Source organism: Thermobia domestica, chromosome 5 (assembly GCF_964235325.1).
Source record: "Thermobia domestica chromosome 5, izTheDome1.hap1.1, whole genome shotgun sequence".
NCBI lineage: Eukaryota > Metazoa > Arthropoda > Insecta > Zygentoma > Lepismatidae > Thermobia > Thermobia domestica.
The window spans coordinates 19,895,931-19,919,881 of NC_137458.1; the positions used below are offsets into that span (position 1 = coordinate 19,895,931).

Genomic DNA, 23,951 nt, shown 5'->3' on the forward strand with positions numbered 1-23,951 from the left:
GGAATCCATTTCCCATTTCCTCTTTATCGATTTTATGGAAGAGTTTTCGCCTACAAACCATCTACATTCTTTCCGTCCTGATATTATCTCATCAAATGTTAATACAAGGAGCTATTCGCGTGCAGCAAGCACAGTAAATAAAGCACCCGAAGAGAACAATAACAGAAACGCGTTACATTGTCTCAAACTGTTCAAGAATACCTTCTTTGATAACGAAACGGAAAGAATCAAATACAATTTTCCTAAGCGTTTACAACACTGTTAATTATTCGTTTTATGGTTGCAATACTACTTAACGCTTTACTATGTGCTGATTAGAATTTTGGGTTCCACCCAGGCTCGCAACCAGAAATTTTTATTTGGGAGGGTCCAAAGCCCGTGTTCGACCGTGTGGACCCCAGTGAACGTGTGCATGTGGTGGGTACTGACAAAGTAAAGGCATATTATTTAAAAATAATTAGGAAGCTTTTTTGGGGGAGGGGAGATACAATCGTAAGAAACTAGGATTGGCAGATTTTCAAAGAGAGTCAGAAAAGGAAAATTTTCGATTTTTGGGGATGGAAGGAAGATTTGTGGTATGTACGAGGTGGTATCAAAAAGTAGTTTTGAGATTAGTTCTATAACACGCCAACAAATGGCAGGCTACACGCAGACGTAGGGAGCACCGACCTTAACAAGTCAGTGTGCCAACTCTAGAGACATCGTCCTGTGTACATCGGGAGCTGTGCAGCTGGTGCTATCCTTGTCACATGCGTTAGCACATGTGCGATTTCATCATGGACAAGTTAGAACAAGAAGTGAACGTGAAATTCTGTGTGAAACTGAGCAAATCAATCACAGAGACGTGTATGGTTTCATATAGTAACGTAGGATAACTGGGAAATGTTTTAGTTTCACTAAAAATAATTCTAACACATAAAAGTATGTTATTCTGGTAATTCTTCGTGGGATCTCATGTAGGTTGGATTCCACATTAAGCTGTAGGCTCGTTTCAAATAGCTCCGGTACTGAAACACTCCGACACTAAACTCAAATGCAACTAACCAAGCATATTACGTCAATCTTTGTAGCCTTTTAATTGTATTTTAATGAAGACCAGTGGCGAATCTAGCTCGGGGCCGGGAGGCCTAGGCCCCCAGTTTTTTGAGTAACAAAAATAATTTGAGCTATTATTTATATATTTTTGAAAGTTTATAGTAACTTATGATATACCGTACCTATCGTAGTCTGGGTTCTGGCTGCCTCCCCCAGTTTTACCTTCTAGTTCCGCCACTAATGAAGAGTTTCTATCTCTTATCAGTCCTACATTCTTTTTTATGCGTTCAAAAGATCCTTACAGGACATACAGACACATGAAAGTCAAGATGAAAATGTGAAGAGCAAATCAGAAATAACTTCGTTTTTAAGATCATTTTATACTGGAAACATTTTAAATTTTTGATAAATTTATTTTTTGAAGTACCTTTATTTTGAATATGGTTTTATATCAGTGCATCCAGTGTCAGAATACCATTATTTTAAGAACTATCTACTGATGCAAAACTTAAAAGTGAAAACTTACGATTTCGTTTTTGGCCGCGCCATTTTTGTTTTACAGTATAAACTACAATTTATGTACATAATTAAATATATTAAAAACAATCTCTGTTCAAAATAATGTTAAAGATATGGCCGATAAATCCATAAGGCGGAACTGCAGTTAATATTTACTTATTATGGTTTCTGAGAGAAATAAACGACATACAGAATGGACTTAGACAACATGGCGACCGATTAAATATCAGAGTTTAGAAAACATCTTTAATACATTTTAATCTTTGATACACCTCGAAAAGGAATAATTCATAATATTAAGTGACTTTTTTTTTTTTTTAAATATTTAGATCATATGGAATATATTAGTCGTCAAAGTAACAAGTAATTTGACAGAATTTAGACGTTAATACAGGCTGGTTGGACAGGTTGGTTGCATCTGATGGCAGTGAAATGATTTTTTTAAAATTTAATGTTCCACATTTATATCTTTTGTGCTAAAGAAAGAGTAATGAACTATGGGTTAAAGAAAATGGATGGTTGTTAAATTATCTGTGCTCTTCCACCGGGAATCGAACCCAGAACCAGGTATTTTTGAATGGAAATTGATTTTTTTCTTGTGTTTCTGTTTTTCTTCTTTCAGGGAGATTCTAAAGTTCTAACTTGTGATCTAAGTACTCGTCCTGCCGTTCTGAACGCCTACTATTTGAGATATCTATAAGTGTGTTAAAAAAAAAAAAAAAAAAAAAAGCTGACAATAGTGCGAAGAAACCCTCGTCCAATTTGCCACTTTAAAAAATCCGCAGCATTACAATTCCGAAATTTTACGTGTTTCGATGCCTAGCAAAGTCTGCCCAAACTTTATGTTCCCCTTCTCTGCTCTAGGAAAATTTCAAACCCTACTTTCATAGAAATGTGTGTAATATTCTAGGATCTTATAAAATAGAGGATCTGCCCTTACAACAAAATCTTGAAGCCATACGTCACAGTTTCGCCACCCCTACTCTGCCCACTCCACCCAATAGGATCGCAATGTTCTGAGCCAACAATCATGGCGGGAACGAAAGTAGTCAATCAGACGATGGCGAAAACGAGAGTAGCCAATCAAACTTGCCGAGGCTCGGTTGTTTTTTGGCTTCATTAATTTAATAGGATGAAGATACGTATAGGCAGATCCTCTATTTTAACATCGTTGGTAATATTAGAATTTTTCCTTTTATCTTTCTTTTTCTTTCCTCGTATCTTCTTTTGTCTTTTTCTTTTCTCCCTTTCTGTGCAGCTACTGAGCACCCCCACAAAAATTCTGGCGGTGCATAAGCATTAGAGCACTCCCGGAGTCAGTACCCCTATAAAAGCTTAAAAGATATAGGCCTACACTATAATATCTGCAAGACTAATTTTCCGTTTTCCGTTCAAAATAAAAATTAGTTCGTGAAATGAGGACGAGAAAGATTATAATAATCAGTCGAAACTAAATTCAACAGGCGATATAGACAAGGATATAATTTTGTAACCTGATTGCATGCAACATATAGTCATTGTCAGTATTTTCCACATAATTTGTGTACGAATTCACTTTTTAACTCCTAAAAAATACAAAAAGATAATAAATATCCGCAGTACGTATCTTGAAGAAAATTGCAGAGTATATTCGCAAGTAATTCAATGCAACTGGCTGGGAAAGTTGAGAATGTTCGTGTTTTAATACGGGTCTTTCTGTTCTTTTATTCAGAATTCGTGTTCGTATTATTGACACGATATGAACTGAACACGAATACCTCCTGTCTACAGCGGAGACATTTATCGATGCACACGCGACGGTAACAACAGAGAAAAGAAAAAAAATCGTTTATGACTAGACGTATCTCCAACGCATGCAATACGAGGTAAGCTTAATTGAAGAGACATATTGCAACTATGGGAAGTCTTCTTTCTGTGCAACCCATTAGTGCTGAGAGACATTTTAAAAAACATTGCTGTAATACGTTAATATGTGTTTCACATAGTACAAATATACTGCAAAATCATGTTCTTCATTGTAATTACTTTATCCGTGACACAATAATGAGCAGCACCAATAGGTACGTGTTTATCTCCAATGTGAGCAAAGACACAAATATTAACCGCGAACAAATATGGGCAAAGACACGAATAATAACCGCCAACAAATGTAGACAAAGACACAAATAATAAACTCCAACAAATATGGGCAGAGACACGAATAATAACCGCCAACAAATGTAGGTAATGAGCTCTAAACTAGAAAAAAAAGAAAAGTTGCAGAACAAGCTGAAACATATTTTTCATTATTTTATTAACTTACTTCTTTATTATAATAGGAAATCTTTAGCATATGATTAGAGGTCTTAGCAGATCAGTGGCGTAGCCTACGAAGAATTTCACGAAAGGAAAGCGGGTTCAAACACTGAATCTTATATCGTTTCAGAATACGTTTTTTTTATTATTCTTAGTAATACAGTGTAGTAAATGTGTATTTTTTCCATAATGTCTTGCGCAAGGGAGATTGAATTCCCCCTCTGCATACACCACTGGCGCAAATATAAAATATTGTAGCATCATCATCCATAATGGTTTACTCCAATCAGGGATACCCTTCCTCCAAACCTCCAAGGGATTGGCCTCACCCCACCCCCGAAAATTTAATTGAATAGTCTCTTCACATTGCATACGTTTTATATCCTAAGTGATTCACTGAATCAGTGTCAACAATAAATATTGTATTGTGAACTAACCAGTTCAAGATCTACAATTATGTAGAGTTCTTCTTTTCTTTCAGTTACCTCCCTTACGGGAGATTTATAAAGGAAGTCCCAGCCTTAGGGCCTTGTGGACTACGTCACTATATTTGTTTTAATTATAAATTGTTTGAAATAAGTAAATGTACTAAAATGGCACGAGCCAAGATGGCCGAATTTGCCTGTTTTAAATAAAATTGTTTATCACACTATTAATGTAATAATACTGAAGGATAAGCGGCGCATGGACATATTAAAAATGAAATATAGTATATGAAAATTGTAACAAATAATAAAATTGTCCAAAGTAATGCATTGTAAATAGTAAAAATTGAATAAAAAATGGGAGCAAGGCTCCCCAATACTTAGTGTTTACAGCACCATCTCTTATTCCCCTATGTAGAGTTTGGTCAAGATCAGACTCATTTCATTTCAATTTATTTCGGCCTCTCATCGGACACCTTCTTCATAGGCTCGACCTTTTAGGTCCAGTAGCCTTTTTCCTAATCTTGTTGAGTTGAATTGATTTTTTAGTTTAGCGTCCCTTTCAGCAGCAAGGGTATATGAAACGTGGACCTACTGATTAACGTGGAATCCGAACCACATGAGCTCCCGCCGGGAATCGAACCCGGGTCTCCCACGCCAAAGGCGCGTACGCTAACCGCTTAGTTTCCTAATCTTGTGATAAATACTTGTATAACTGTAAAAATGGAAGAAAAAGGTTTATAGCTTCACATGAACCATTGTACTTTAGAATCGCCAGGAATCAAAGGATTAAATTCTGCTGATCTAATAAATTGTCTTAAATAAAATTATTAAAATTGATTTAGAGTAAATAGTGAAAAAGAAATAGGCAAGATCAACCATCTAATATTCCAATGTGAACTGTTACAATGTTCACCAAAAAAGAATTATCTTCAATATACATCTTAATTTTTTTTCATACTTTTCCAGTCTCCACAAATATAATTTTATATACCAGAAATTGGGATTTAATTAAGAAATTATTACAATTCATTCAAGACAACAATCTAAATTATATATATATATATATATATATATATATATATATATATATATATATATATATATATATATATATATATATATATATATATATATATATATATATGGGCGGATCCAGGATATGATCAAGGGAGGGGCTAAACCATATTTTGCAGTTTTATCCAGTGTAAAGCAGGATTTAAGCCCATTTTATCCAGTGTATATCTGAGCGTCAAGGGGGGCTATAGCCCCTATAGCCCTCCCCTTGGATCCGCCACTTTACATGGTTCATCCTCAATAACATTGAATTGCTTGCACTAATTAAAAACATGGTCATGATACAGCATAACCAAAATGGTGTAGGTTGGAAACCCGAATTCGCCCATGTTAAACAAAATTGTTATAAAGTCGTTGTAGAGAAGTGGTGATGCCAGGGATGTTCACACACTAAAAAATAAATAAATAAATAAATAAATAAATAAATAAAATAAAAAAAATAAAACAAAGAGCACTTATATTAATCCTAAACGAACACATAGCACAAAATGGAAGCTCGAGACAAACCAACAAACCCCCAACGCTAGGTTTACTCGAACTCCATTAAACAAGTAGTAGGTCTACGAACATATTCTGACCTAACAAACTAATGAACAAATCAGCAAATTCTTAGCAACTAGTTTCTATATCTTCTTCTATGCAAATTGAACATTTCGATAAACTGCATGCTTTTATTGTAATTGTCATCCCGTATTCATTAAAATTTACTTTCCAACGGTTGGATTTTATTAAATCGATAACGGAAGACAGAAATGAATTCGAGAACTGTTGGATATAGGTTGATGTAGGTTGAAAGTCCTTGCAGTTCGTTTTAGGATTTAGGATTTAGGTTTCTGGGCTTTCGGCATCTAAGGCCATTTAACCCTTCACGATTTGAGGGATGACGTCCCTCGGCGAGCACTCAATTCGGGGAAAGGGAAGGAAGAAAGGATCGGGGAAGGAAGGAGGCGGTCTGGGACCTATTAGTTAGGTACCACCCCGGCATTTGCCTGGTGTGAATGAGGAAAACCCAGGAAAACCTCATTCAGGATGGCTGGCCTGAAAAAGCGTGTTATCGGGAATCGGGAATCGAACCCGGGACCGCTCGCACCGAAGGAGAGAGCGTTAGCGACTACGCTACGCTGGGCCACTCCTTGCAGTTCGAAGTGAATACTGCTGCGATCATTATAAAAATTTCGTATCGAACAAACAAGAGGAATTTTAACGACTTGGAACAGCAAACAACGCGTTGTAGAATATATATTATTCAAATGGAAGAACATTGAGCGTTATGAAAAAAAATGGTCGAACTGGAGACAGTACGTGGAAGGATTTTCTTACCGAACTTTGAGAGAACGACCTAATTCAAATGTCAATGATTAGGACGATTGGCTAGATAAATTATATGAATTGGCTAGATAAATTATATGAATTGGCTAGATAAATTATATGAACTGGCTAGATAAATTATATGAATTGACTAGATAAATTATATGAATTGGCTAGATAAATTATATGAATTGGCGATAAATTATATGAATTTGGTAGATAAATTGGAGGAATCTACGAGGCATGTCTAGAAAGTAAGTACCTTTCTAAAAAAAAAAAAAAAAAACTAAAACAGTTTTGTTGAAGCCAAATTTATTTTTACATGAAAGAACACACCTTAAATCATTTTTCGACATAATTTCTACCAATGTTCAAATTCTTCTGATAGCAGGTGACCAACTTGTCTAAACCTCCCTCTAAGAAACATCCCGCCAGTGAAGACAACCATAACTACCCAGCCTTTTTTTTTTTTCGACTACGTCTCTTTTAAAGCGCATACGAGTTCTCTTGAACTACCTCACTCACTTTTTGAACTGCCATCACTCATTGCATTTTCACCGTAAGAACGTTTGCACACGTCCCGGCAATGCCGGATCCGGTCCCGACAAAGAAGGCGATGGAATCGGCAGCAATGTAATCAAATGATAGCTTGCACACGCTTTCCGACCCGGCAAAAAAGCCGGTAGAACTCCTGGGACCGGCAAATGCAGTAGGCCTAGCCACCGACAATGTCGGTGTTAGCTCTGGCTCCGGCTCCGGTTTTGTCGGCGGCAATGCTTTCTTATGTGTGGATGCACACGCACCCGGTAATGCCGGAGCCGGCTTGCTGATAGGTTTCTTCAATCTAGGTACAGTGAGTGAGTGGCAAGACCTTGCACGCATTCTTGTTTCTTTTCCTGTATTTGGATTTTTTTTGTTTACTTCAGTTTTTTCTGTTATTTTCTTTTTTTCGCATCACAGAAAACCGTGGGATTACTAAGTAGTTTTTTTTACGATATAGCTTGATTCTTAATTTTCGATAGTATAAATTCTGTGTAAAAAGTTATAACCTGAAAATAAGTTAGTTATTGTCAGTTGCTTACCATTTGTCAGCTATTATTTTGTTTAGGTTTGTAACCATGGATACTATTATCTATTATTTTTTTAAAAAAAGAAATAAAGATGTCATGTAAGTTTGAGGTAATATATATATATATATATATATATATATATATATATATATATATATATATATATATATATATATAATGTTCTTGATGTGCAATAAATATATAAGCAACTTGGAAGAGAGATTGGAGAACAGTTCCGATTATTTGCTGCAGTGGTTTATAATACTAATTAGTTTCAGGAACACCAGTATTGGCATAAAATTTGGGTGTTATGGTTTTAATTGAACACGGATAAAAGGTTATTACGGATCTTGCTAGAAACATACGGTATTATTTAGATCGCTCAGAAGTCAATCATTGTTAGTCAAGAAATGACATTTCGCTTTCGCGGGGCGATTGAGGGAAAATTACAGGTTTTGAGATTTCCTCATATTTGATTAAGCAATCAAAATGAAATGTACACAGCTTAATATAGAATAGTAAATGAATATGTTACATGTTAGAGTGCATGGTCAACATATTTGCCATCTTGAAAGTCGCCATATTCCATTCAAATAACTGATAATATGGCAAAGTGGGTCGTGAGGCATCTCAAACAACACTTCAATGTTCTTTTAAAAAACAGCATTCCAGCTACTAAATTTGGCCATCAATTCCACTTTTCAGATTAAGGATGCGCACGAGACGAGTCGAGACAGGATTTTCCTGACAAAATTCGAGTCGAGACATGACTCTTCCAATAGAGAAATATACATTTTTCGAGTCGAGACATCACTTTTACAGCAAATTTTCGAGACGAGACAGCCACAAATCTTGTCTCGTGCGCATCCCTATTTCAGATTTTCTAAACTAGTTTTACACCTTGGAAGCATTCCTGGTTAGCTCACGTAAAATAACTTGCCATTAATGGCAGAACACTTATGACTAATAATAATAATAATAATAATAATAATAATAATAATAATAATAATAATAATAATAATGCCAAAGTAATTTAAAAATTTCGAATCATATTTCCGCAGCTTTTCATATAATGTATAAAACGAACCTTCCACATGACGCATTGTCAACAATGGATGGATTAAAATCTTTCTAGTGTTGCTTTATTTCCTCTTTCTTCGCTGTAAGTAGAGCAAGGCAAGGAGATATCCTTTGTTTATTGCTGGACTCATGTTCTCTCCTTCACGTTCAAACTCAAACTACCTCTCGGAACCGGCATTACTGGGATGGGTGTGCAAAGAAGCGCCGGCACCGACATTGGCGGAGCCGGGTCCGGCATTGCTGGGGACGTGTGCAAACGCTGTAAGTCCCTACAATTTGACTATTAATTCCGGCCGGCGTAAAGTTTCTTGGATTCAAAAACCGGATAACAGAATGAATCTCACAGTGGGTGGGTTTAGCAATTGTTTTAACCCTCGAGAAGTCGCGCTGAAAAAGTAACGCGAGTAGTCGCGCGCGGTCAAATGGACCGAACGAACATAATGTGTTGCAAAAATAGTTTTAAACAGTTTTCTTGTATTAGAAACGTAATTTTATATATTTTCTGATTAAGAGGGAATAACATTTTTATTATTATAATAAGTTTTACAGTAATAACTATTAGAGAAACATACAACTAGACATGTTATTTTTTTATTTCTCATTTGGAATAAAATGTTTTTGTCGTTACATATTTCTTTAGATAGATAGCTACGCACTGGTTTTATTGAAAATTCTAAACCTGATGATGATCTTCTGTTTTTGTCAACTTTGGTTCGTCTAAAATTAGAAATGCAATAGTAAATTAGTTAAAAATATACTATATAAACATAACAATAAAACAAAGCTTCACAGCGCATTTTACCTTGAATTAGAGCTCAGTCGTAGCTAAGCGGTTAGCATACACGCCTTTGGTGTGGGACTGCCGGCTCGATTCCCGGTGGGACCTCATGTGGTTCGGATCCTTCGTTAAGCAGTAGGTCCACGTCTTACATAGCCTTGATGCTGAAAAGGGCGCTAAATTGAAATCAAATCAAATTTACATTGAATTATTTTAAGGTCCTGTTATTTTGAAACTTCACCTATACAGCACTACATTGAATTATTTTAGGTTATCTTCAAATTTACACTGTTCTACACTTCGTCGTCGCTTATTTCGTCCCCTCTTGCTCTGACTACATTCGGGGAATCGCTGGTCATTTCTGGGTTTAAGGTCTTCAGATTCGCTCGCAGACTCCTCACTTGACCTTTCGTGTTCACTCATATATAAATATTTGTTATGATCTTCCTCAGACAAAGCTTCCACGAGATCGTGTCGGCTGATTTATCCAAATAGTCAATCCCTAACATTTCCCTCCGTTGTTTTAAGCTGTTCAGTTCTAATTTTCTCTTTTCTCATACTTGGTATCAGTTTGTTAACTCTGTCGACCTCTCTTCCGTCCATTAAAATAATATTTATGTTTATAAAGCTTAAAACATCTCCAAAGCAAAGGTCACGTGCAGAGCGAAACACTGAGAAAAAACATTACACGGTTAGTCGCGCGCGGTGGAAAGCACCGCAGAATCACTAAACAATCACTAGTACTTAAACTAAACAACGGATAACGGAGTGATTGAGCAGGAATGTTTGGGAAGGTGAGGGGCAAGATTAGCTAGACGGAGAAGTCTGTCGGACAAACAGAATGGACACACGATCGAAAATAATTTCCCTGTGGTGCTTTTGACCACGGCGCGACTACTCAAGGGTTAAACATTGTAAACGATCAGAGGACACAGTATACTTGTGACATACTGGCGTCAGTGGAGAGGCAATGAACAAATGACACTAGCGCGTATGCGCAGAGCGCCGACACTAGCGCTGCAGTGACGTTCAAATGAAACAGTATGTACTGGCCGGACACTGGCGGGATGTTTCGTAGAGGAAGATTTGGACAAGTTGGTCACCTGCTTCGAACATTGTTTCGTTTTTTTAAGTCCAAATCAAATTTGATGACCAATTATCCGGGAACCAAAAGACTTCACATAATAACATTTCATATGGGTACTAAGATTGCAGAAGTCTGCCATCTTGGATCAAGATCGGATGAGGTAAATCGATTTCGTACGTCATTCTTTGTGGTTGATTTTCAAAAAAAAAAAAAAAAAAAAAAAAAATCAAGCTAAGAACGAAGAAGTCATAATTCAAACGTTCAAGTTGTGTCAAGCGTTCTTCTGGACAAGTGTATTAAAAAAAAAAAAAAAAAAAAAAGTTCATACTGTAAGAAATGTTTAGCTTCCCCTAGTAGGAGCGATTCCGACTTGTATTCTACTTTCCTTTTAAGAACATCGTTGTTACTTGTCTAAAGTGCCCATACCAGTGGCTGATCTAACTCGGGACCGGGGGAAAGGGCTAGGCTCAAGCTCGTAGCCAGCCCCAAAATGTTGGGGGCCCGGTAGAAGTTAGGGGGACCCGATTCAACCATATTATAGTTCATCATCATATTATAGGCTAGTTCATTTACAAGCCTACCGTGAACATTTTAGGGGGCAGTAAAAATATAATGGGGCGGCCCCCTAGCCCTCCGTGGATACGAGCTTGCCTAGGCTACACCACTTTTTTGAATAATAAAAATTATTTAAACTATTATTTATATATTTTTGAAAGTTTGTAGTAAACTCATGATATACCTGTCATAGTGTGGGTTCTGGCCGCCCCTCCCAATTTTTACCTTGGCAAATTGAATCAAACTTGTATTCTTCGTGTACTCATAACATTTCATTTTGTACACACACTCAACACACACACGAATATATATATATATATATATATATATATATATATATATATATATATATATATATATATATATATATATATATATATATATATATATATATATATTCGTGTTTCTTGAGGAGAATGAGAAAGAATCAGGAGAACGAAACGAAAAATGGCTCTCGATGCAATAAATGTTGGTGTCACATGATTTAGTGTTTCCGGTTCCGGATGCATAATTTCCGCTAAGAAACCTCAAAGACAGCCAAGAGAGGAGAGAGCCAAACACTTCCTTTTGTGCGATATCCTCCTCCTCCTTTTAAAAAATAACTTATTTCCTCCCCAACCTCACTTCCAATATACATATGTATTGGCTACGTAGTACTTGTATTTTTCAGATTACAGCTTCCGGTCGCTGAACAGTTTCTGACATTAAAAAAAGCGGTAAGGAGTAACAGGAACATCTCTTTCAAGGAAAGTATTACGAAAGATTATCGACCCTACGGAACTAGTTACACAACCCATAACAACTTATATAGGGTAACTCTGGAGGAAAGGTTAATATTTTGATAGTTTTTTTTTTTTTTAAATCTATGTGTATATGCTTCCAATGTAGTCTAAGCGCATACGAATTTTTCAATAGATGCAAATGATTTGAAGTACACTCATTGTCCAAAATTATTGTCGCATGTCTTTAAATATGTTGTTGTAGGAATATAATTTGATAACGTATTCGCCCGTATTTCTTATAATGTTAGTATGTGTATAATCGGCAAAGACATGTATGTGGCAAATTTCATATCAAAATAGCAGTAAATAAGAACAATAAAACGAAAATAAAACTTTCTTGTCCGTTTAGCAACATTTTGTTTTACTCATTCTAATTTTCGTATTTGTAATTCTTTTATTATGAAATTTACCACAAATATACATTTCCCGATTATACACATAGTATCAGTATTAAAAGTACCCTGCAAAATCATTATCAAATTCTATTCTTACAAGAATACAGTTATAGATATGCGACAATGATTTTGGACATGACTGTACCTTCACTGTTCTGACCTGAGAATTGATAAGACGGATTAGAAACAACAATGAATATTATCTTAATAGGAAGGCTAGTTCACCGTTTCTCAACCTTTTTTTCCTTTGGGGCTCATCAAACTACTTTTCAAACTTTCTCGACACATCTGCATGTGATTTTTTTCCCTACATGCAAAAAGGCAGATAAAAATACATTATAATACTTTTTTTAAAAAAATTATGGAACAACTATGAGATACAAATCTCACAAGTAAATTACATAAGACTCTTGAATAGAGACATATTAACATAAAAGAAACTTATGACTGGCTCTTAAGAAGAAATATGAGAAAGAAATATTAGCATTAGAAATATAAGAATTAATTATGGAACGACTATGAGATACAAATCTCAACAAGAAAATTACGTAAGACTCTTGAATAGAAACATATTAACATAAAAGAAACTTATGACTCTTATGAGAAATTAATATTAGCATCAGAAATATAAGAAGACATTAAACTTAAAACTACTGATATATTAGAAGATCTTAAAAATTTCGCGACACAACTAACACATTCGTGACACAACATTGTGTCGGGAGACAGCGGTTGAGAAACCCTAGGCTAGTTCACTCGAAGATTCACGAATGAAGCGGCGTCTGCAATGGAATCCATGCAGTTTCCAGCAAAGAGAATGCCTATATAATAGCAATATTCAGGGAGAAAATATTGGGAATTAGAAAACACGAAAATAATCTTGACCTACTTGCTATTTACTTTTTTCACTTTTATAATTTTGATTTAAGTTTAAATTCATCTTGGTATGTTATGAAAACCCGTCACGGGCGAAGATCAAACCGATGACTACCAATTCTTTCTCATTTTGGTTTGTTGGAGTTTAGCCTTCGTTTTCAGTACCGAAGCTATATGAGACGTGAACCTACAATTTAAGATAGAATCCGAATCACAGTAACGCATTCATATTTCAAAGCTGTACCATCCTGGTGTCGAACCTGGGCCTTTGACACCAAAGATGCTCAGGCTAGCCACTAGAGCGGCTGGGAGAATATGGATTCTTGAGAAACTCACTATGTTTAATAGTCATCCAATTCAGGTAGATATTACTATGTAACAGTATATAAAATGAGCCAATGGCGTTATTCGTTCTTTTCAAAAGAAGGCTGAAACTCCAGGAATTGAAATGTAACATCCTTAATCTATAACTAACTAACAAACTCTATGGCCTATGGAACCCGGAGGTTCAATGCCGCGTTCACAAAAGCTCTCCACTGACTCCTATCCTTAGCTAATTGCATCCAGTTTCTACTTTGTATTCCTATCTCTGCGAGATTCATCTTAATATTGTCCTCCCATCTGCGCCTAGGTCTTCCTAATGGTCGTTTTCCGATTGGTCTTCCAGTCGAGACTTTGAAACCGTTTATACTTTCTTCCATTCTAGCTACATGACCCGCCCACCTAAGCCTCCTAGACTTGACGACCCTAACAATGTTGGGTAAACCATATAAATTATGTAGTTCCTCGTTATGAAGTTTCCGCCATTCCCCATTCTCGTTCCTCTTGGGTCCGAATATTCGTCTCAGGATCTTGTTCTCAAATACTTTCAGTCTATGTTCTTCCCTCAGAGTAAGTGACCATGTTTCGCAGAGACACAAAATGAAAATGATTTTTTCTGAGGATGTGAGAGGTAAAGGTGATTTTTCCGGTAATCTGTTGCTTTTTTTTTAACTTCCTCTAGAGCTTAAGATAAAGAAAAACCATTGAATAATCTCTGTCGCATTGTTAAATCTTTGAGTCCAGTGGAGGCGCACCAATTCAAAGCTCGCACTGATTTGAATGGACGAGTGACCAATCCTTTTTCTTTTTTTTTTAATTGAAAGATATTATAAAAACAAAAACACTGACGATTGAAATTGAACTGTTAGAGATTTCCTTAGGACTTGTGGCCTGTGGAATGGTTAAGGAAGTTTTGGAGAAGAAATATTGTATAAGTAGAAATATCACAAGTAATGACAACCCATATTTCTTATGAAGAATTAATCTGGCCAATGACGGGCTCTGAAATAGACCATGAGCCAATCATGACGGTTGAAACAAACTCTCAGGCACCTCCAAAGTGACTTCTGCCACAAAATATAAATTACACTGTATACATAATCTTACATATAAGGTTCTATCTTCAGTAAAGCTACTCTATAGTAATACCTGTATAATATTTTTCTACTTGCTCCGCCCACATCGTATAATAAGTCAAATGAAGTTATACTTTCAGGTTGCTTGCAAAATCAACTATGATATAGAACAAAGAGAATTTATATTTCTCAAGCATATACCAGAAGTGAAGCATTGTTTTTGTCTGCCCCTATCCATATCAAGCCACTAACTGAGCCTACTCGTCTGTTGTTCAGTTCCATTATTTGATTCCGCTAACACTGAGCCCACTCGTCTGTTGGTAGGTTCCATTATCTGGTTCCGTTAACACTGAGCCCACTCGTCTGTTGTTTGCTTCCATTAATACTGAGCTCACTAGTTTGTTGTTCTGGTTCCATTAACCGAATGCACTGATTAAATCTGTCAACTGCACTCAGGGTGTTTTTATTCTCCTAAGTGATTCTGCCAAAGTCAATCCTGATCCTTTCAGAGACTCGATCAGTTCGTTCCATTGAAGGATTCGTTCTTGTGGAACAAATCGTTCCGCAATTATCCATCCCTATTTAGTCTGTCCATTGTTTGCTCATAGCAATGGATAGAATGTCCAAACGGTAGTCTAATTCCACTCAAATATGCTGTAGAATGTCAAACGTTAAACTTAAGGACTACGAATAGTGCTCGATAAACCTCACCTCTGTCTTGTAGACAATATTGCATTATTCGCATTTTCCTCGTATTGGAAGCATCATGTATTATTAAATCGAACCATTTGCTTCGGCACAAACACCAGCAAGAAACCGACGGATGCTGTCACACTGATGGAACACGAGAAAATACGAAGACGACCCCTTCAACTCCTCCACAGGCTCCGCCTCTAAAGTCTGGCTATATAAACGGACATCTCTAGGCAGAAGACATCAGTTGTTAGCTGGTCCTATCCTACCTATCTTCAAGCTGCAACGGGAAGAGATACTCCTTTCTCTCCAAGCTGCAACGGGCGGAGGAGACTCCCCTAACCGTATCTGTGAGCTGCAACGGGCAAGAGATTCCTTTAGATCCAGCTGCAACGGGCAAGATCATTCGTAACCAGCACAACTCAAAACCTCCGAGCTACAGCAGGCAAGATTATATTCCCTTCTCTCCAAGCTGCAACGGGCGGGAGAGACTCCTCTAATCTTACCTCTGAGCTGCAATGGGGAAACGAGCAGGATATTAACCCTATCTCTGAGCTGAAACAGGCAAAAGGTATTCTCACCTATTTCCGAGCTGCAATGAGCAGGAGATACCAACCCTACCTCTGAGCTGCTACAGGGAAGAAGTTCCTTTAGACTAAGCTCAACGGGCAGGGTCATTTTTAACCAGCAAACCTCAAACCTCCAAGCTGCAGCAGGCAAGAGATCCAATTATAGAAAAAAAATAACTTTTAGAGACTTATTTATAATCTTGTGTATACATTGCATAAACATCTTTTATAATAACAAAAAAAAAAAAAAAAAAAAAAGATGAGAGATAAAGTCGTGTACCGTTACTCCACGGAATATTACAATAACCTTTATATGTATAATCCAATAATAATAATAATAATAATAATAAAAGAAGTTGTGTAAAAAGGAACAAGGTTGTTATGTTATCGGGCCAATTCGTTAGATTCAGAGCCCCGTGGAGACGTTATTTCTGTTTATTGAGCCAACTAGCACCAGCGCTTACTTAACTGACCAATTTTGATAATTACCAGTTACTTTTTTTACAATAGAGAAGACGTACGAAATATAGTTTTCATTGTCCTGTTCGAGGGAATTGGGTATTAATATTTGCATTTGTTTTCTAAATGAGAGTGTTGTTTTGTATATTTCAGGAGGGCGATGAGGCTCCCCACCTTCCTGTGATGGTCACGATGAGTTCGGATAAATCGGCCGGCAGGCGAAAACAGGAGTCCAACAATGGCCAGCCGGGATCATCGACAACCACTCAGCCAGTATCCAGCACTGAAGACACGCCAAATCACATTGTCTACAAGAAAGTAGGTTCTTTAACTACACATTAACATGTATATTTTTTATTGCGTTTTCAATTGAGGATTCTATTTTCAATGTTTTTTCTTTTAGAAGGTGTTGAAATGCACTGGCTATAGTTCTACTCAACAGTCTGAATGAGGGCAGATAGCTCAGTTAGCAGAACAAAGAATGGACTGTAGGTTCTTCTTTGGAATCTAAGCGCGAAATATGACTGAAAACAAAAAATAGGCGAAAAGAATGCGAATTGCTTCATTTTTGTGTTGGCAATGAGCCATACGACAGCTGGCTGGCACCCTATGACGTAGTACATTGACGCCAAAACTCTTCCAACAACAAAACACAAAATCAAGAGAGAGAGAGAGAGAAAGTATGCTTGGAAGAGCTTGTTTCTTGTCAAATTTATAATGCACATATACATACAATATTTTCAGGCACTAGAGACAAACAGATCTGCTTGTGTATTTTCCTTACTCCCTTCACACAGAAGTACACGGAAGAAACATGTGATGTACACAATCGTTTAAGGACTGTAAAATTTAATGCGATATTTTTTCAATAGATGGTGACTCATTCGTGTTTCAAATTTTCTTGTAAATAGTAGAAAGGCAGATAGTCTACGTACAAGTTTACATTTCTCTTCAGTGATTACCTCATTCTAACCATCATCATCATCATCATTAAGTGCACGGCTATTCGATGCGTTCGCAACGAGTTTTTATGGCTCATGTGTACGCTTGGAATACGCTGACCGTGTATTTAAATGTGGATGGCTAATCAAAATGCGCTGGAAACGCGAAAGCAATTAAAAAACTCGCAGAATAGTCGAATGGAGCGTATATGGTGCGTTTCGGAACAATAGATCGCGTGCTGTTTCGGAATCAGTAAAAGATGTCTAAAGGAAGGAAAGAAAGGAAAGACGTGTTGCCAGGCAAAGGGATTTTGAGAAAGACACAGCTGCTGCTTGGAAGATGCTTTGTGCAGAGTATTGGAACTCTGCTATTATAAAGTATGTGCGTGTATAACAAAAGAAAATTCACAAAAATAAAAGGAAAGTTCGGAAAATTAGCTAATCGCAGAAAAATCTATGAAACACAATAGGGTTATTTCTCGTGATTCGCATGAATAAGAATAAGGGTGTGGCAGTAGGGCCTGGAAACCTTGACTGGCTCGCAGTATGATTTATAGGTCACGTTCGCTGCGGGGGGTAACATATCGGAAACGTATCCTCGTTTAGCGATACACTAAGTGTCGTGATCATTGGCAGGGCACTTGCTAGAAGAGGAGCCTTTATCCAACTTAAATATCAAGTATTAATCATACGTCTTGTTCTTCCTCTTCCTCTCTTACCTTCTATCAAACCCCTAACCCTTATAACTTTTGGTTTTTTTTAATAGATTAATTATAGTCTTTCAGTCAAGCAGCTACATCATTCCTATTTATCCTAGGATCATGGTTCGTACCTCATTCTCTTCAAAATAGAACAGACTTTCAAACGGTAGGATTCACATTTCCCTATCGTGTCCCTCAGGCGGAAAATTTTGAGAAAAATCGAGATTTTTCTGATTTTTTTTCAACTTTTTAGCCCCTCTGGACCAGCCTGTGTTAACGCACAGCTCTCAAATTCAACAGAAATAGTAAGGGGTGTACTAAATGTGACTACAAAATTTCAAGCTTCTATCTTGAATAGTAAGGACGGGGAAAAATATTTACCGATAAGTCCTACAATGCACCAGATTACAAAAAAAAAAAAAAAAAAAAAAAAACGAATATAATATAAAAATTTCCTGAGACATCCCTTTTTATGCTAGAGCCATTGTTCGTACATCCAATCTCTTCAGAATAGAACAACATTTCAAACAGTACCATTCACATGTCTCCGTCATGTATCTGAGGTGGGAAAATCGCCAAAAAGTGATTTTTGTTAAAAACACCTTTTTAACCTTTTTACCCTTATGGACCTTCCTATTTTAAAGCAGAGATCTGAAAAAAATGAAATCTTGAGTTTTACGTCCCACGGTTATGCCGGTTAGGCTAAAGGAGACGGTGATTATGAGGAATGAATGAAATGGTGGAATGAAGAAAGTGAGAGGAAACGGGAGAACCCCGAGAAAACCACGCACACGGCGTTTGTCCACCACAAAGTTCACTTGGCGGGAGCAGGGTTTGAACCCGGGACACCATGCGCCAGAGGTGAACGCTCTAGAGATCTGAAAAAAAAAACTGAGGAATATTTTAAAGCAGAGATCTGAAAAAAAAATCTGAGAAATACTAAAGGGCGGACTGAATGTGTGTGCAAAATTTCAGTCTTCTAAGTGCAAAAGTAAGCCAACCAAAAATTAATAAAAATAAGCATAACAAAAATATTTTTTTTAAAAGTTATGCCGTTATGACACTTTATATCTCGAAGCACAAGTGTGAAACCATACGTAACGTGCTCTAGAATATCTCCAGGTTTGAAAAAAAAAGACCAAAAGTAAAAAAACCTTTATTAGTATTTTTTTTAAATAGAATAATGAAGACACTAGTCTTGTGCCTAAAAATAGGCATTAAAATTTATAAGGGTTAATAACACAATTTCTTCTCAAATAATGTCCTAAACAGTTTCTTTTCCTCTTCTTAACTATCTCAGTATTGTTCTTCTTTTCTTTAACACTTACTTTCACGGGCGTCTCTGGCGGGGGGACAGGAGGGACGCGTCCCCCCTATTTTTTTAAGTACGAGATAAATGGATCAATGTTGAAACTATTTAGGTCTATGTGGAAGAAGTAAAAACATACGCAGAACAAATTAAAGTTATCTATGTTCTTAAACATTAGGTTAATGTGATTAGAATGTCCGCCTAACGTGTGTCACTTTCAAAGAAGGATTTTTTTTTTAACGCTTGTTGGTTAGTCAAAGTAGTCTTGGCTGCAGGCACACATTTTTTTTATCATTATTAATAATATTTAACCAGCAACAATTAGTTTCCAAGACGAAGGGAGACTGGAGAAGGGAAGGAAAAGAAGGATGTATAGAAAGTTTATCTGCAAATTAAGAAGGGAAATCTACAAAGACAGAGAAATATACAATAGAAGTGAAGATGACAAGAAGAATTTAAAAAGATAGAGAAATTTGAATATTATATAGTGCGTGAGTAATATTGTAGGAGGGCAGCAAGGGACAATTGCTATGACAATATAGAAACTAAAGATAGAAATGAGTGTTTAATGAGCGAATTGAGTTTGAGAAAGATGGATGACAGCAAAAATAAACAGTATATTTTAGACATTAAAACGGAAAACGAAGTAATCGAGGATGGTTCGTTGGACAAATTCAAAAACATACAGCGAAATGAAGAACAAAAAGATAGATAAAATACCTTTTGAGTTTGTTAAGAATACAGAAGAAGAATGAAAAGAAAAAATTCGAAATTCGCCATCAAATCAAGTATAATCGTAAGACTTCTTTCAGAGGGTTAAAATTTTGTTACCTCAAAAATCGAAATATATATGATTACTATAAAGGTACACTGCTGCAAATGCGTTTAAGAACACTGAGCAGGAATTCACCGGTAGGAATGTCAGATGAAGATATTACCTAAGAACCATATTATATATAAACTTAATTTGTTTCGGGCAAGTAGTGTGCCAGTGATGGAAGAAACTTATGATGAATTGTGTTGCTAAAGATAGAAAGAGCGGATGTCATTAGTAAATTTTCACGTAACTTTAGTTGGAGTCTACTAGCATTTTAGTCGTCCCCGTCCCCCCAATTTTAACATGCCAGAGACGCCCATGCTTACTTTTATCTTCTGTCATAGTTTTTTTTTTTTTATCACACTCTGATAACACAATTCCTTATCAAATAATGTCCTAACTAGTTTCTTTTCCTCTTTTTCAACTAACACCAGTATTGTTTTTCTCTCTTCAACACTTACTCTTACTCTCTACCCTACTTTCTATCACACTCCTAATAGTACAATTTCTTCTCAAATTACATCCTAATCAGTTTCTTTTCCTTTTTCCTTTTAACTATCTCCAGTATTTTTTTCTCCTCGAACATTTGTCTTCCACCATACCTTCTATCACATTTCTAATAACACAATTTCTTCACACACAAAATTCTAACCAGTTTCTTTTCATCTTTTTAACTCTACATCTTCAATGTTCTTTTTTCTTCAACATTTTCCTCCTACTATACGCTCTATTACATTTTTAATAATCTGACAATATGACATAATTTATTTGCTTTGAAAAAATCTATCCATTAAGTTCTTTTCGAACGATTTACTTAAAAAAAAAAACGGGCGATTTAGTTTATATTTCATAAGGAAACATATTATTAGTAATTCTATAATGCTGGATAAAATAGTTTACTCTTGTAAGTAAGTTTCTTTTTAGATGATTTTCTCAAAAATGACTCAAATGATTTTATTGATATTTTTATTAACAAATATTTCATTAATAACTGTAATACAGGGTGTTTCAAAACAACATCGATAACGTTTGTGAGGTGATTCCTGATACCAACATAAGACGAAAAGTATACAACAAGCTCGGTGCCCAAATGCTTGCTTTCGGAGCTATAGGCTGACGAAAATATGAAAAAAAAAAAAGAGTTTAAAGGTCCATAGCTCGAAAAGTATGGGACCTACCACAGTCGGGTCAAGACTTCACTTAGGAACTAATATGTGCGCTATCCAAAAATACGTGTTTCAGAATCCTAAGGTACTCACGCAACGATTTTTAAAGTAACAGTTTGGCTACAGGCATATGATTTGAAGTACTCACCAACTATCTCTATAAAAATTATTGCGGAAGTACCACAGGATTCTGAAACATGGATATTTGGATAAAGCCTATACTAGTTTCTAAATAAAGTCTTGACCCGACTACGGTAGGTCCAATAGTTTTCGAACTATGAACATTTAAATTTCATTTTTTCATGTTTTCGGAAGCCTATACCTCTGAAAGGAAGCATTTGTGCACCAAGGTTGGTCTATATTTTCGCCTTATTTTGGTGTCAGGAATCACCTCTCAAACGTTGTCGGTGGTTTTGAAACACCCTGTATTACAATTATTAATAGAGATGCAAAAAAGCCGGCTTTTTTGAATCGATGGTTTTTTTCACATAAAAAGCCGGCTTTTTTGGGAAAAAAACGAGAATTTTGGAAATTTTGGCTTTTTTCAACTTCATGATTTTTCTATCTAAATAGCTTTCCTATAGTATATTCTATAGTTAGATAAGAATTCCATGACCTGAATGTCATATTTCGCTCTGAAATTCACCATCAAGATGGATGGAGCACATGTTATACGAATTAAAGCTAACATGAAGAATGTAGTATTTGAGGGTAATTTTAGAGGCTATTTAACTTTATTTTAACTTTTGAGTTATCGACATCTTTTTTCTTCTCTAGTTTGTCATCCGTCTTTCATTTCTAAGAGCTTTTAGTACTCTAGCTTCTAGCGCAAAAGTTAAACTTGCCCGTTTTTCTATTTATCCATCAAAGCGTACGTTTTCCAATATATCCGTCAAACCGTACTTCCACATTCCTGTTATACTGTAGCTGTGAAGTGATTTAGCATTAATTTTCCGGACACAACCTTGAATACCAATTTATACAAATAATCAGTAGCGGGTTTAGAAAAAGTACTTTAGGAGGGGTTTTTCTGATTGTTTCGTTTTCTAAAATGTTCTAATTTTATTTGGGAGGAGCTTGAAGTTTATGAGTACAGGCATAACTAATATTTCGTTTCGTTTATATATTTAGCAATAATCTTCCGGATACAGCCTTGAAGATCATTTTATACTGAGAATCAGTGGCGGATTTAGAAAAGTATTTTGGGAGGGTTTTTCTTACCAATGTTTAGTTTTTCTAAACATTCGTAATTTTTATTTGACGGAAGCTTAAAGTTTATGAGTAAAGGCATAAATAATAGATATTTCGTTTGTTGCAGACTTTCCGTAACTTTGGGGAACGGGCTTCAGTCCGAAAGACCGCCCCCCTAACCTTCGCAAAACCGTCACTGCTGGTAATTAGTAATAATAACGATTTAAAAACAATAAAAAAGGAAGTCGCCCAACTCACAGTACACGTACTATTTCTACATTCACATATGGAATGAAGAAAAGCTTTGTCAGAATGGTCGAATGCTGGTTGAATCCCGGACTTCCCGATAGAAGCACAAAAGCTAATCACTCAGTCATGTTTGTTGTGCAGTTGTATTTAGCTTAACTTAAATATATTCCGTAGTCTTTTTTTGGGGGGGGGGGAGTTCCGTAATGATATGTTGAATCCCTCTTGTTAAAAATTCAGAAAACTTGAGGATTGGGTAAACTGTGATGGTGGTTCTATAAAACTTAACTGTGGAATTTCAAGAATATACAGAACCAAAAGCTCTAGATGTTCAGCCTTTAAGTGTATCATATAAATCTAAGTATTTCTCTTATGTTTTATTTTAATTTTATTTTGTTTCAAAAAGAGGGTATGGAATATTTTGAAGTAAAAATACTACATACTATTTTGCTAGTTATTTGTGTATTCTTTAAAAAGAAGTGTTTACTTTTAGGGTTGGCTGGTTAACACCAACTTTTTTTTTTTAATAACTGGTTTAAACCACAAAAATAAAAAGAATGAAAAATGCGAATCGTGTGAACTTCATGGTGACGTTTCCAGATATCAAACCACCTGCAATAGTTTTATTTTCCTTTCACCTTTTAATCAAGGTGTCCCATGTTCAATTCTCGGTCGAACCACAACCCTTCTTTCATGCGTAACCCAAGTAGCGGTTCGGATGTCAGTTTAAGCGAAAGTCTTCTCCTTGATAACCTCGGTATTTCGTAAGGATTTTAAGCCTAAATATACGAAACCAACCAAATTGTATATTTCTGCATGCCTAAATGCGTGTTGTTTTATAAAGAAGCCAATATTGCTTAAATATATTGATAGAAATTGGCAAAATTTATCGATTGCCTACGTAGCTTCCAACATTAGCTTGGATTGGACTTTCAATGATATCTACGTACCGGTACTAAATTTGTAATTTAATACCTCAGTTTTAGCGTACTGATTATGGTACGTTGACCTTTAAATTTTACATGCAAAGCAATAACAGGATTTTCCCGGGAGATTCTCAACTTAAGAAATTTACTGACCGCACTTCTTTAAGCTTATGGGAGTTCTTCCGGCATAACCCCGCTGTTGCATAATAACATCAAGGCGAAACAAACTTATTTCTGTGAATATGTAATATAAA

General features: G+C 36.1%; 1 protein-coding gene across 1 annotated transcript in view; it reads left to right on the top strand.

The window, feature by feature from the left end:
* RSG7 (Regulator of G-protein signaling 7) overlaps window positions 1-23,951 on the top strand; it is a 214,040-nt gene that overhangs the window by 64,584 nt on the left and 125,505 nt on the right. The window contains exon 2 of the mRNA XM_081758294.1: window positions 16,554-16,718. Coding sequence (XP_081614420.1) covers window positions 16,584-16,718 — 135 coding nt within the window. The 5' untranslated portion in view covers window positions 16,554-16,583. The remainder of the gene's footprint in view (window positions 1-16,553; window positions 16,719-23,951) is intronic.